The sequence below is a fragment of the Camelus dromedarius genome, chromosome 24 (assembly GCF_036321535.1).
Source record: "Camelus dromedarius isolate mCamDro1 chromosome 24, mCamDro1.pat, whole genome shotgun sequence".
In the NCBI taxonomy this organism is placed as follows: domain Eukaryota; kingdom Metazoa; phylum Chordata; class Mammalia; order Artiodactyla; family Camelidae; genus Camelus; species Camelus dromedarius.
Genome location: NC_087459.1, coordinates 18550684 through 18566774, shown reverse-complemented (window position 1 = coordinate 18566774; position 16091 = coordinate 18550684). Strand labels below are relative to the sequence as shown.

Genomic DNA, 16091 nt, shown 5'->3' with positions numbered 1-16091 from the left:
GACTCTGCTTTTCCTATGCCAACGGGATGTCACTGCAGCTCAGCCCCAGGGACTCCAACTGGAAAATCATTTTGGGGGTGACCCATATTGAATTTTCCTTGGTTCAGACCTTATTACCTCTTGGAGCCCAACCTCTGCCATCTCCCCACTGCTCAGAGCTAAGCCATCACTCACCAGAGAGTGAGAGATCAGAAAAAAGCAATTATTAGGCCAGGCAGCAGAACTCTGACTCAGATTAACATCGTTGCCTCTTGATTTGATCTTTTTATTTTTCTCTAAACACTTAGGGCATTTTGACTGCAAGCCAGATTCGTCTTTGGTGAAAAGTAATATTTTGAAAAAACCAGGATTTACTTGGTAGTACAGACTTCAAGGCACTTTAAGCTGATAAACAGCTAATTGGTTCTGCTGTCCTGTAATTTGCAAAGGGTCACAATGATTTGTTGTAAATATGCATCTGTATTAACTGCTCAATGTCAAAACCAATTTCCACAGGTGACAGTAGGATTCTGTAATAGATGAGGTGATGGAAGACACCTCAGCAGTTACCTGTGGGTTTTTGAATGCCTTTAATTTAACAGGTAGGTATTATTGTATTCCAAGGCAGCTATAAGTGATTCTAAGGAGCATATGCTGCGGAATACAGAGTTGGGGAAATTCCATTTCCTAAACATACAGGTAACCAAATATATACAGAATCTGAAGCACAAGGAATAGAAACAGTGCCTGCCAGATCTGTGCACAATATGTCCCGTATTTTCTTTATTCTTTTCCCAAGTTTGCACCCAGGATATTGAGGGAATTTTTAAACGAGACTGTTGAACTACTCTGAATTATCTTGGAGGAAAAATAAAATGGAAAGTGAGTGATGGACAAACAATGTTGAGATTTTCAAGATGTGAAGTTCAGACTTGCTCAAAATACAGGATGCTGAGCTACCAGCCATTGTGGTAAGGATTCTAGGATATATTAATTTTAAAGTGGCTTGTAAGCACTTAAGAGCAGAACAAAGATTGCTAGGGATTCGCGTGGATTCGCTAAGAGAAGCTCAAAGTAATTAAACGATCAACCCTTAAGCAACAAATTTAGTATATATTTATTAAGCACCTGCTATGTGTCAGGCTCTGGTTCTAGGCTAGTGATTCAGGGAAATGCAGATAAAGAGCATTTGGGGGGCACAAGATATCTGAGAACATTTCTTACAACATGCAAGTTAAAAGGTGCCTGCTCCAGGCTCAGCCCAGCTGCCCATTTCCAGCCGACTCAGGCCCAAGGGCACGGAGAGTCAGACCTGGTGGTACACTTGTCCACTGCATGTCTGGTGGGGGTGAGGTGCTCTTCAAAGATGTTTTTGGCCTTGAGTGCCGCAGGAGAATCAGTCTGCAGGTCCCTAATTACCAGAGCTACCCAAGCCCTGAAACCTTGACTCCTGCCCGACCCAGAGTCTGAAGCTCAAAGACGTCAAATAAATGATGTGGTCAAGTCTGGTCCTCAGAAAATGGGACAGCCATGAACCTAATGGCATCCTCAGGTGTGGAAACACCCCAAATCCAATGTAGAATATGCAAGACTCTCCAATAGTCTGCTCACCTGCGTCTAGTCGAACTCTTTGGAAAAGAAAGTCTGTTCTTCCAAACGATTGGTATTGCCTTTTTTTTTTTTTCCCCAATTTACATTTGATCCCTAAAGGTGGTGTTTCTTCATAGCCAACTGCTACAATGTCTAAATCTTCATTTTTTCTTCCGCCAATGTCTAAACCTTACTAGCTTTTCCATATCTTTCCCTTGGCTTTGCTTTCTGGATTTGGAATAAAAATTGGCAAAGGCTGGGTTAATTACTTTTCATAATAGTTCCAGTCACTGAATGGTTCAGAGCCAGTGAGTGACATCAAACTCTCCCTGATGGAGTGCAGAGGGGGCAAGTCTGGGGAAGACCCATCCCAGCAGGCCTGGGCTCTTCAGTTAAGGCAGTGCAGTGTGGGGATTAGGGTGAAGATTCGGGTTCGAGTCCCAACCCTGCCACTACCTAACAGGTGATCGCGTGGTAGCTAATTCAGTTCTCCAAGCCTCAGTGTCCTCCTTGGTGGGACAGACCAGCTAGCTGTACGCAGGGCTATTATGAGAACCACTTAACATCTGTTTATGGTAAGTGCGTATCCAAGCAGGTGGCATAAGGAATGAAAGACACAGGGTAGGGCTGGAATCCCAGCTCAGCCTCTTACTAACCGTGCGCCTTCCGGGGCCCCCATTCCTTCATTTGTAAAATGGGGATAATAGTAGCTCTAACTTCTGAAGAAGGCACGAGGACTAAACAACATTTGTCAAGCGCTCACTTAGAACTGTGCTTGGCATCGCATATGTGTCTCTATTAAATAAATAAATAAATATATGAAGGCTCAGGATGAATGCTCAGTCTGCGTCAGTAATTGCAGCTTGGCACACAGAAGGTGTCCATTAAGTGTTAGCTAATTAGTATTTTTACTATTTCCTTGGCAGCTCTTTATGGGGTTCTCATGACCCATTCTCTCCTTTCGCGGCTTCCTTGGAAGCAACCCCCAGAATCCATGCTGGCATCTCACCAGGAGGAGGGGCAGACCTACCCTCAAAGGGGCACACCCTCATGCAAACCCAGGAAGTAGTCCCCAGGTGAGTCTCTGCCTTGCAGGGAATTCTCTTAAGCCAGAGAGCTTCTAGCTCCAGGCATTTCTGTTCATCTGCATCATTTTGGAGCAAGTCTCAGTAGACCCTCCAAATGGTATTGAAATCCTGAATTCTTTCTCCTCATTCAACTCTGTTTTTGTCTTTTTTTTTTTTTTCTTCAATTTTCACAGGTTCCTCTGTCCCTTGCCACATAGTATGAATGTTCCTTAGGGTTTTGTCAATTTCTGTCTTTGTGGTCATTGGGTTTTCTCTGGCACTTCTTGTATACTTTTCTCGTCTTCAATTACCATCTATGTTTGGAGGATCCTAAGTGTCAACTCAGATTTCACCCCTGTCCTAAGCTCTATATTAGTGATTCTTAACACTAATGGAGGATAAGACTGTTTCCATAAAAGTTCCAATTCACATAATATTTTTCATGAAATTTCATAGTCATATGAACCTCAGGTCCATGGAACTATATCTCTAGACTCCCAATACCAACTGCCTGTTGTGGACCTCAATTTCTTCACTCTCACTTAAGCATGTCTCACTGGGTGTAGTTTCAGTCTGTCTCTAGGGTCTTTCCTGTTGTTGCCATCATAAAACTGGCTATTAAAATTTCTTCTCTTGCCAGCCTCAACAGACACTGCTCCCTGTGTCCCCTGAAAGCAGTTAGGAGCTGCTTTCCCTAGAGAGATCATCAGAGAGGGGAGGATCCACTGATTTTGTTTTAAACCCCCCAAGGCTCAGGAAGAGGACAAGGACTGCCTGGGCAAAGAACTAGGTGGGCATTCTTCAGGAATGAAAAGAGGACCCAACAGAATACCTGATTAGATGAAAAGTCTATGATAAAGGAAAATGGGGCAAGGAAAAAGAAAGTAACTCTACACTCTTGGGAAAACAGAGGGTACGTCCAGAAATAAAATGTTATTATTGACTCCTACATGTCTCTGCAGTGAGATATAGCAGGGACTGGCAAATTTTACTTTTTCTGCAAGGGGTCAGACAGTAAATATTTTAGGCTTTGCAGTCCGAAGAGCAAAATTGAGGATACTGTGTAAATATTAATACAACAGTAAAGAAAAAATTTTCCATAATTTTCACATTGACAACATTCAGAATTATAGAATTAAAATTTCTTATCATTTTTATATATCATGAAATATTTTTGTATATTATTTGATTTTTTTCCTACCATTTGAAATGTACAAGATATTCTTAGCTTGTGGGTTGCACAGAAACAGGCCATGGGCCAAATCTGGCCCGTGGGCTGTAGCTTGCCAGTCCTGGAGATGTAATTATATATCACAGTATATATACCTCAGTGAGTTTTCAACTTTTAGAATTTTGGAGACAAAGCATGATGACATAAATCCTATTCATTTGTAAGTCTCAACTAAGTGACATATAAACAGGCAACTGTTTTGTTTTGTTACATAACTTTGTTATATCCAACCTTTTCTTTCGCTAATGATATTTTTGGGCAGATCTCATACATTTCCAGTCACTTTTGGTTGTTAAAACGTCCAGTTGCATATCTGATTGCAAAGCTGTAACCCTACTCCTCCCTCTTCCAGATGAGAGCAGCTTCAGTATGCTGTGGCAGGGACCAGGAAGAAAAAGAGGGACGAAATGCCACTTCAGTTAGCAGGGTGACATTGCAAACCTTTTTTGTTCATTGCTACTGTTTCTCCAGCTAACACTGATTGCTAGGGTTCTCTGCATGCAAGAATCTACACGTTGACTTTCCTGTGGAGGCACATTCATTGGTTATTGGAGGGCCCTATGGGGCCTTCCCACTTCAGCGTCCTTCTCTGATGTGAATATCTGAATCTGGTCAGCTTTTTCCATCCCACCTTGGCTCCCATCACTGGCAACTCACTGCTGGGTCTCCAGTTGGTCCATACAGTATCCTGTGAACATTTTTAAAAGACCCTCTTCCCTCTGGACTCAGTTCTGGATCAACATGCAGGGTTTGGGTAGCGGAGCATGGGCTGACTCTCAGCTCCTGCTTGACCCCTAGACCAGGCAGCCCTGCACAGGGCATCTTTATGAACATAATGCAGCCCTGGCTAAGGGTCTTCTTGCTTAATGAGCTGCTCTCTTGGGTGAGATGCTGACAAAATGGCTCAAGCTCAGGTATCTACCACCAGATCCACTCAACTCATCCACCTCACCATTCCAAACAGGCTGCCCTGCTGCCACTCCCTCTCTCTGCTCTGGTCTTGTGTCCCAACTTCCTTGCCAAAATAGGCAAGTGACCAGATGAGCAGTGGTGCTGCCTAAGTGAGTATCCAGTCCTGGAATGAGATGCCAGGCTCTCTTTTTCCCAATTGCCCTCAATATTTACGAATGATTCTTCTTGGAGACACAGGTAACTCACTGAGGAATTAAAAGCATTGGAAGGGAGGGTCGTGGTATATAAGAAAGCAAACTTATCATTTGTCTTAGCAAATGGATCTTGTCACAAATGGATCTTGTCTCAAGTGGATGAATCAAGGACTACTAGTCAACATGTTATTTAGAAGGATGAAGGAATGAAGGTACCACGAGACGCAAACTAAGAACCAAGACAGAAACAGATAAAAGCACCTGCTACTTTCCTTCCTTGTCATGCAGGTAAGGAAACTCATACTCAGAGGCTTAGCAATTTCCAAAGTCTCAGAGCCAGTAAATGGCAGAATTCAGATAAGAACCCAGGTCTACCTGACCTCAAAGCCCCTGCTATTATCTGATGTTCTCTGTGGTCTCCCATAAATTATTAAAGGCTGGTTTGTTCCTACATTGAAAAAGTGGGCTGTAGGCTTGTGGGAAGAGGGGAAAAGAAAAACAACCTTGGAGTTTTGTAGGCTTCTTTTTAACCTGAGAAACATTGGTTTCATTGAGGCTACTTCCACATGTCACAGTATAATATTCAAATTGTTAAAAAACATAATTCTCCTAGAATACATAGTGAGCTCATGACGAGTTTTATTCAATTCATCAGTGAGGGAACCAGCAGAATGACAAAGCTGGTTCAAAGAAAGATGTTATATATTTTTTCAGGAAAAAAAAAACGGAAATGAGATTGTTAAGTTATACATAAACTGATTAATGTCCTAGAGGGAGGTCAGTAGTCCACATTTGGGATTATCTTTTCTAATGAACAGAAATCATTTTTACCTCTGCTGAACAAAAAATATATGTGCATCTTTCCAAGTTTTCTACAAGTAAACATCTAATAACTACACAACTGGGCCTGAATCTAAAATAAAAGCTAAGTCAAACAAAGTTACATGCCTCCAGAGAATTAGATGACCGCTTAAGTAAGCTTGTTAGACACTGCCATATGACATTAAGCATTAAAAGGACACACGCATCTTTTTGCCTGATTTCTTGTTTTATTTTTTTCTTGATGTGTGTTGGTAACCCACACTAGTCATGCATGCTAAAATAACCCATATAGGTCATTCATCCTTGGATTGCAGATCCCTTGCCCTTATTCCAATCAAGAGATAAAATTTCAAACAGTGAAGCAAAGATAAAAGTATTTTCAAGCTATCTACTTTCTAAGATGAGTAGAATCTTAGAGTCAGAAGGTGGAAAAGCTGGGTTTGAGGCAGAAAAAAAGAAGGGTAGTTCCTTTCCATCAGTGATGATGCAACTAAGAGTGAGATTCAAAATATTTAACTTCTGGTAGGATCCAAGACTAGCCAATCAGAATGGATGCTTGCATAGGATTGTGATGGCCCTACTGGGCCAGGTCTTAACCTTTTATTTGATAGATCTTATTGATGTTTGGGAGATTACATGAAAAGCTAGGGCCTTGATGAAGGACTTGGACTAGATTTTGTTTCTCAACAGATAGGGAAGTATTTCAACATTTTAACAACCAATACGGTTATACCAACATGTCCTGCCTGAATGTCAGTCATACTCACACCTCAGTCTCTGCCACCTCCTCTATCCTGACCCGCCCCCAGACACAGTCATGGTCACTCTCCCGCATTGTGCCTTAAGATTCCAGCCCACTTCTCTCTTCTAACAGCCTCTTGGGCTTTAGGGTCAAGGAGGAAGGGTGGATGGAAAGGAACAAGAAGGTCAGGAGTGGGGAAGAGAGTAAGCGAGTTCTGATATATTCTGCACCCACGTCTAAGGGAAGATGCAGCATTAAATCTAGGACAAGGGGAGCAGAAGGGACTACTTGGTTCTGTTTCTAAGCTCTAGGGATATAGGAGTGTTCCCAACAGACAAGAACCCCTGTCCTTACGGAGTTTATGTTCTACCGGGGGGCAGATAGGAGATATGAAAAGTATGAGTTAATACATGCACAAGCAGCTAGCACAGGCTTGGCACACAGGAAATGCTTATGCCCTTCTCCCACCCCTGTCCTCAACCATGTCTCTGAAGCTTCCCTGAAGGCTTCTGAACACATAAATAAAGCTGGAACCCCATCTGGCTGAAAAAGTCAACCATCTGGAGATTTGAAAATATGGGGGAACTTCTAATGACTGGCTAAATTTTTTTCGATTTTTCAGCCAGATGTTTGGTGTCATCCAGACCCATCTGTAGCAGAAAGTGCAGTTTATCAAAACCCTTCGCCATACTTTTTTGTTCTCTGTCCTAAAATCCTAAGTGAGTTTTCTTTTCTTAGCAGGCAAATTTTTTAAATGAATTGAACAAGTGATTACTGACTTATAAAGAGCAGTTTCAGAATCAAAAATGAAGATATCAGAAATTTGGATCAAAGGGGCCATTTAGATAATTTCCAGGGCTCAAAAGGCAACCCATGGGTCAGGTTCAGTCATAAGGTGAATTTGTTTTGGCTGACACTGCATTTTTTAAAAGTTAAATTAGTTGCCCACATTTTTAAAAATCAGGAAATTTAACATATGGCTTTTTAAAAATTTGGACATTGGGCCAAATTTGATATACACTTCCCCAGAGTAAAAATCAACTCAAGCCACATAGTAATTGTTCCCAATTTGCCAGAGTCCCTGCCACTCTCTGTTGCCCCCATAGTGAGACCAAGTTTGTTACCATATATCTTCTCAAACACACTGTTACTCCCCTCCCTCTTCCTCCCGATGGAGTTAAGAGTGTGAAATGCTTGCTTTACACTTTACAGTACCTGCTTAGTCTGCATGGACATTCAGATCTGTTACTTCTTAATCTTACCTAAAGCTCTCATTTTAGAATTGGGTAAACTGAGGTCCAAAGGGACAGAAATGTGATTGGCACCCAGGGTTCCTTACTACTAGACCAGTGGTCTTTCCACTATCAAAATAAATCCATCGCTTCAATTATATCTAGGACTTCAAGAGGTTTCTTAGCGAGAGACTCACATATTGAACATGTTCTCATTCAAATTCACATGCCGCCATTGAAAGCACACATCAGGTTGGGGCCCTGCTTTGTGAATGCCTTGCGTGCTTTCCAGATGATGAGTCAGGCATTCGTCCTGGTTTCTCAGTGTGGGTGTCTCTACATAGGTCGATTGTTTTTTTCATTCAAAGAGTGTCCTTTGCTGCCTCTGAGTTTTTGCCTGTCTGGTGGCTCCTGCGCCCCCCCTGCAAATGCTACACAGGCATGCTGAATGTTCTGGGATCTGGGGCTTCTGAATGGAAATACCCATGTGTCTGAGCATTCTCACAAGTTAACATCTGTACCAGTAGCAACCTATCTACCAGAGCATGAATTAATGTCCTCTAGCAAGTGCTGGGTGAAGCAACATGGCTTAGGTGAAGTGGCACCTGCTGAGTTTAGGTATGTGACCTCGGGCAAGTTATATAATGTCTCCCAGTCTCAGTTTCCTTGTCTATAAAATGAAGATAATATTTATACCTGCATCACTGAGCTCCTCTGAAAATGAAAGAGGTAATTTTTTCAAAATTCTTACCGCAAACCTAGCACATAATAAGTGTTAAATATAAATGACATTCTGGTGAGTTATAGAAATGAAAACTAGAAACATTCTCTTGCTTGGGTAATGTGAACCTCCTTAAACACACGAAGTCATTCCCAGACATATTGTAAATACTCAATACATGTTGGTTTTAATATCATAATTGCTTGGAGGACTTTTAGAAAATTCAGATTCCAAGTGATCCACTACAGGCCTATGGAGGCAAAGAACCTAGTTGTAGGAGCCTGATAACCTGTTTTTAAAGCTCCCCATGTGATTCTGATGACTGGTTAAGTTTGGAAAAAATCGATGTAGTTTTCTTATACTTGAATATCTTTGGTGGTAGACAACGCATCACCTCTGAAAGCTTCCCATGCCATGTTGGATAGCTACTTATATTGAGGTAAAACTTGTTTTCCTCTAGCTCCTATTTCTAACCTCTTGAGGCCACACAGAACACTTGAATCTCTTTTCCATGTGACAGCCCTTCAGATATTTGCAGACAGCTGTCATGTCCCTCTGGAGCATTCCCTTCTTTTGGATTAAATAGCCATATTCTCTCATCACTCTTTTTTTTTAAAGTATGGATGAACTGACTCTTCTAATTAATATCTAAGAAAACTGAGCTACACCCCCCACCCAAGTTACCCTTGGACACTTAAAGGACTAGAAAAATTAGGATGTTGAGGCTTTGGGAGACAGGAGATACTGAGATACTGAACAGGAGATGGCCGTACACTTTTATTCCAACAGAGGATGGTTGCTGCCTACTGCATGTGTCTTCCCATGCAGAAATGAGAGGCTCCTGCAAATTCCTTGAACACTTTCAGTATATGAAAGAAAATCTTGGCTTCACATTTCAGCCAAGCATGCCTAGGTGTTGGTTAAATGGGCGTACACATAGCTAAAAATTTATTATGTTTCATTAAAGTTTATGCATCATATTGTATTAATACTTCAAAAATGTAAAAAAAAAAAACAACAATAACAAAAATGAAATAGTTGGGCCAAACTGCATACAGACTACAAGAAATTTTCTCAAAAGAACTCATCTGACCAAGAACATATCTTAGATTAATCCAATTCCTCCTTGATTCAAATTCTCACTTCTCCCACTTAGCCCACAGAATGCCTGGGTGGGGTTCCAATTTCTTGTACAAACTGTGGGTGTAGGACATGATGTTGGAGAAAAGAAAAACCCTCAGTTGAGAAATTCTGAGCAAAGATTCAGGAATATTAGGCCCTAGTGCAGGAAGCCAAAATTGGTCTTTAATTATGTATTCCCAGGTTTAGATCCAAGAGGCAGAAGAATTGGAAATAACTGAAACATGGTCTACATATGTGCCATTTTTGGCTTGGGAAGAGCCTCAGATTTTTTAATATCATCCCTAGAACCTTGTAGGCATCAAAACATTCACCAAATTGCAGGTTTATAAAAGATGAATCCAATTCCTTATTATTAACATAGGAAAGGAAATTATAGAATTTCCCTAAGGTAAATGACTTTACCATACCTGATCACAAATAATCAGAGATATTAGGTTTTTGTCAACTTTTAGGAAAGAATTTCCATCGGTACATTGGATATGATAAGAGCTTCGGATAGTACTAATTCATGACCACCTATTCCAAATTAATCATCTACCAGATTAATATACTGAGGACTGGATGGGTAAATGTCTTAGCCAAGGTCACACAGATCGTTTGCAGCATCATCCAGGTCTTTAGACTTCAAGCACAGTAATTCTTGCTGCTGCATTTAAAGTAGTTCTTTCTTACCTGGGCTTCCCACCAGTTGCAATTTTGCATTGGAAACAGAATCAACTCTAGCAGTGTTATAGCCAGGAAAGCAGTTATTCAGAGTGTCAGGACATGGGAGGAAGGCCAGGGAATGATGCAATATTACACTAGCAAGTGATGTCATAGAATGATTTCCTAAGCAATTTACATAAATGCAAGTTCTCAAGAAGCCCTGAAAATGCCAGCCAGTGGGAATGCAGGCATGGAGAACCAATGGCAAGCAAGGGAGGAGAGCACATAGGAAACCCAGATTTCCTTGCCCATCACTGTGGCAGGCTTCACAGATTTCTCAGAAGCCTGAGAAAACTCCCTTCTGTCCCTCTAATCCAGTGCCTTCCCTCAGGCACATAGGCTCCAAAGAGCTTTGATTTCCTTCTCTATTTTTCTGTTTACTCCTACTGACATCCAGGCATTGCCCAGTGATGCTGCTTAGAGTGACTCCTGGTGTAATGAAAGCAAGTTTAATAGTGAGACAGGCTACCCAAGAGCTTGACATTCTAAAATTGGTCTGTTCTCTCCATTATAATTTAGAACAAATCCTCAATTTTTTGAGTTAGAAGTGATATGCTGCAATTCTTGGAGAATCAGTCTTATGCAAATATCATTGAAATATATCTGTTGGGTTTGCTGGTGCTTTAGGAAGGAAGTCACCAAATACCAAGACTTCAGTTTCATTTTGATCCCAAATAATGAAACATGTATTAATAAGTTTTCTTAGAATGTGTGTATGTGCAGAGGTTCACATATGTTAGTCTGGAACTGGTTGGCAATGGAAGTTCATGAAAATATCTAGTTAGACCAAACTCAGAAAAAACTGGTAAGACTACGTTGAAAAATTAGGAAATAGATCAGAGTATGCCAGGCTATGTCAGAATCAATCTCTCCCTCTCTCTCTCCCCCTCCCTTATGCCCTCCCTCTCTTCCTCTTCCTAAACCCCTCCCCCACTGAAATGTAATTTAAGCAGAGCCAAAGACCCCATCTCAAGCCAGAGATAAAAGCAGTTCAAATATGCTTAGGGATTTTAGATTTGAACACTTTTCTCAACTGCAGAAGCTGCCTGGAGTGCCACAAAATCTCATCTCATGAAGCTTATACCAAAAACAATCAGCAAAACCCAACCTCTTCATCCTACACAGCATTAGTCTTGCTTGAAACAGTCTGAACATCTGCACATTCTCGGCAATAATTTGAAATATCCCCCTTTCCCCACCACTGCCTTCATCTCCCCAACCACCCACTGGAACAGCAAAATATTAGACACTGGATTATTTGGAGCCATTGAGAAGAAGAATTTGTAAATACCTTCTAGGCAGCAGGTCCTCCACAGCCCCGAATGGGTCATTACTTCTTCATTCTTCCTGCTGGTTTCATTATCACTTGTAGATTTAGTCCTGCACACACCTCTGGAATATAACCAGTAGTCCGTGCCCACTGCAATGGTCATTAAACTAAAAGCTGCGAAGGCTCCCACAGTGGTGATCAACATCTGGATTCCTCTGTCACACATCCTCATAATTCTTCATGGTACTCTGGACGGCTGGGGATTGGAGAGGGAGGTTCAATGCCAGAGGGGAAAAATCACTCTGCAGCTGGGTAACCTAGAACAAGCTCTTCCAAAAATTCAAATCTTCTTTTGTCAGCATCCACAGGGACTTTGGGAAAGCTGGGGTTTCCTGTCTGGAGCTCTCTCCAGTTTCCTGGGTCGCCTATGGCCCTCCGAAGGGTGCAGGCTCCAGGGGGTTGGTCCACATAACTGCCGCCTTCTGAGGGTCCCTGGGTTCCTTTCATTCCTCGGGAGCTTGGTAAGGATGAGGGTCCGTGCAGGGCATGGCTCTGAAGCCTGGAGCTGCTAGCTCGGTTTGAGATGCGCCTGGTTCCTCACAGCCCCGGGAGACTCAAGGCAAAGAAATCCAGAGAGGTCTATGTGTGTGTGTGTGTGCGTGCGTGCGTGTGTGTGCGAGCGCGTGTGCTGGGGGTGAGGGCGGATGGCAAAAAATAGCACTGCTGGGAGGCGAGTCGCTGAGAAGAGTGTTCATTGCTTCCCCAGCCTCCCAGGAAAGCTCTCCGCCTGCTCCCGACACCCCCGCTCAAACTGGAGAAAAGACGGTCCTGGGGCGGGGGCCGGGAGGTTTCATCGGAGGGCAAAGGTCCGCGGTGCTGAAGGGACAGCTCCCCGCCTGTTGCCCCGCCTCCGCCTTCCTAATGCCCAGGCTTTACGTCCATGGTGCCGAAGGGACAGCTCCTCTGCTTCTGCTGCAACCCCGCCTTGCCTTTCTGGGGCCCGGGCTAGAGACCTGGGGTGCTGAAGGGTCGGTCTTCCCCCTCGCCCTTACCCCTTCCCTTCCCAGGCCAGCCAGCCCGCTAGGCTCTGCCTAGTCAAGCCCACGCTCCGCAAAGTTTCGGGAGCCCAGGGCAGTCAGTGTCCCGGCTCCTTAGCGCTGCAGCACGACCCTGTTCCTCCGCTCCCGCTCCCGGAAGGGTTAAGGAAAGGGGAAGGGGAAAGGAGTCCGCAGCGCACTCTGGCGCTCTCTCAGCTCCCACCCAACGCGGCATTTCCCCCCCACCAATGAGCCAGGCAAGTTTGCCTTTTGCTGCGGGCGCCGCTGGAGCCCATTGGGGAAGACCGAGTCTTCTTAAAGAGCCCGGCGACTCTGGGTCTCGGTTCTATGGCTCACTTGGGCAGGCAAAAAGTGTTGCCACAGGCACATCTGTGTATAGTCTGTCTCAATTTGGTTTCCCAGAAAACAAACCAATATGTCTACCCTCCTTTCTCTGGAGCTCTGGTTTATACCGGAGACAACGTGCTCAGTTCAGACCCGGAACTGTTCATATACATATGATCATGTATTCCTAAAAGACAGAAGGAGCTAGAAGTATGTAGGCTCTATTGTATGTATATGTGTGTGTGTCTGTGTGTGTATATATATATATGTATATGTATATGTATATATATATATGTAGGATTTGGGGCGAGGAGGTGTGAGATATTGGTCTCTGAATACACACATATTTTAACAATCCTACATTTGGAGGAGGGTGGTGGTGATGGATTCAAAGTGGGAGAGTCACTGAAAATGTCAGATTCTCTCCAAAGGTCCCTGGGATGTTCATTTGTTAACATCCTTGTCTAAGTTAGACCAGGAGGCAGGTGAAGTTAGGTCTGCTTTCGTTGTTAGTCTGAAGTGCAAATGTTACTGCATTCCTGAAAGCTAGTGAGACTCTACCTTAGAAATAGTCAATGTTGCAAAGAATCAGTATTTAACTAGCATTTTATTACTATGTATTCTGGCATATATTTGAGCACACACCAGGTAGACTAAGGACAGTCCACAGGATGCCCTCATTATTTTTTTTTTCCTATGGCATGATGGGACAGATATCCAGAGATCTGGTGTTTGGAATTGAGGCTGCTTGAACTGTTTCTGCAGTCCCTGAAATGTGTCCATACCAACTGTCATGTTTGAATGTTATTTAACTGGACAAAAATATAATGGGAGGTAATTACAGATTCACAGAGTCCCCTGGTGCCATCTCTGGCTATCTGTTTGAGAGCTTCTATCCAGATGACAGAGTAGCAGTCGTGCACTGAAGAGGTCTCAAATGCAATTCACAACTTCTCAGTGACTTTGCCACTTTTTGTTTGTTTTTTTGGTCTTAAGTTCACTTGAAGTCTTGGCTCTTGGTCTTAGATATACCTGCCCATCCATGTGTAGGTTTGAATATATAGTCATGGTGTGATTGTGCGTGAATGTTTATCTGCACTGTGTTCAACTTAGTTATGAGTTCTGAAAGCCTGGGAATTTGTTGTAGAAGTAAAATAGGTATGTAAGTATATGACTGTACATGCTTGTGGTGTCATAGGCTGCATCTGCTGCAAATGCATAGCTGTGTTCATTTGTGGGTGTACATGCCTAAGTATAGGTATAGTGTAGGTTTGTGCCCCTACATGCACTTACTTGCATATGCATGTGTCTTGGATCACAAACACTGATTTGTGGGCAGGAAGTAGAAATACTGAAAATTGGCCACATAACCAAAATAGAACAGATAAACTTGGGGCCAGGACCACAGTTAGCCATGCCCCAGAAGAATAATAAGAGATAATGGGGGAAGGTGTGCAAGGCCTTCTATAAGTTACTTACTGTTTTTTCTTTCCTGAAAAGAAAACTTGCTTCTCAATAAAGTGTCCTACCCTGATTTCTTTTTTTAAAGGAAAAAGCCGTATATAACATAGAGGTAAAGCTGGTCTTTCCTGAGAAGGGTTATTAAATTAGTGAAATTTTCTTTCTCCTCTCTTAGAAACTTAAATAATATGAAACAATGAATACTGATCAAAGCAACTATTCCAGGACTCATTTGTTTCTTCCCTTCCTCTGATAGGAATGAGAAAGGGCTTTTCCCAAAGCAGCATCGTGTGATGGGAAGGTCAGTGGGCTTTGGGAGAGTGTGCTCCAATGACTCCAACCAGACCCACAGCAAAACAAGAGTAGTCCCATCTCTACCTCCTTGGCTCTGTAATGTAGGCCCAGATAGACAAGATTTGGCTCACAGAAGGTCCAGCAGAAAGGATCTGGTATCTAGGTAGACGGTGCAGAGTTGGGGGGATGGGTCACAAGCTCAGGCAGATGAAGGTGACAGTCATGGGTCAGGATGTGGACAATTTTTCTGAAGGAGAGAAAGGACCAACATACAAGAATGGAGCTTTATACTGAGCCTCTGGCTTGGTGAGGCAGGATTATCCTTTGCAACTCCTGCCCAGGGGCAAAGCTGAGTATGGGAAGTCCTGAACCTGCATTTAAAGCGAGTCAGAACACCTGACTAGAGTGGGCGTGCAGAAGCAGGGAGGCCATCAGTTATCCCGATGATGCCTCCCCACTTACTAGGGGGTGACCTCATCCTTTCATTCAATCGAATGTCTAGGTGTGTGTACATGGGTGTGTAAAATCAGCGTCTAAGCCTAGATGTAACTTCCGATTTTCACCACTAGAGGGCTCTTTCACTAGCTCAATCAGGGACCCAAGAGATTCAAAGCACTCTTTCCTTATAATGACGGAGCCAGGCTCTTTCTCTGTTTGCTAATGACCTTCTCTGATCCTTCTAATGTCGCAGGAGACTAGGAGGCAGTCAGACAGCTTGAAACTGATGTTTGATTCCCTTATTAAAACTTCTTTTTTTCTCATCCATTGGACTCTTCCTGGTAGAGCAGCTGACGATGTATCCGTGATTTTTTTCTGTTCATCAGCTCATAAATCAACTCTTATCTCAGGAAGGGTCAATACCCGCAAAAGTGGTTGTGCCATTTAGGAAGGAGTACCATTAGCTGTTTCAATTCAATACATGCTTCGTGAGTGCCTACGATGGACAAGGCATTCTGCTTAGCAGTTTGGAGAATATCAAGATATAGTTCCTACCCCTACAGGAGCCCATTACATAGTTGGGGATATTTGTCGGTACATTCTGGCTGTACATAGCAGACACTCTCTGGAGCTAGCTTAAGAAACTGGGGGATTTGGTATAAGGATATGGTGCTATTTCAAGGAACTTTCAAGCAAAGACACTATCAGGCCTCAGCAAAGAGCTAAAACCAAGAAATAAAAGCCAGCAGGAGTCTTGGCATTCATTCCACTTTTCATCTCTGCATCTTTCCATGTTTGAGTTGGAAAAGATTGTTTTGCCTTCTTTATTCTTTGATCCTCAAGATGGAAGCTAGATTTTGAGTTTTTATGTCTCCTCTATCCAAAGGATCCACTCAGACTCAACTGGG

General features: G+C 42.9%; 1 protein-coding gene across 1 annotated transcript in view; it reads right to left on the bottom strand.

The window, feature by feature from the left end:
• The window catches only part of CACNG3 (calcium voltage-gated channel auxiliary subunit gamma 3), a 76300-nt gene extending 63809 nt beyond the window's left edge, over nt 1–12491 (bottom strand). Inside the window, exon 1 of the mRNA XM_010986931.3 lies at nt 11630–12491. Within this exon, the coding sequence (XP_010985233.1) occupies nt 11630–11840 (211 nt within the window). The 5' untranslated portion in view covers nt 11841–12491. The remainder of the gene's footprint in view (nt 1–11629) is intronic.
• Nucleotides 12492–16091: the final 3600 nt, after the last annotated feature.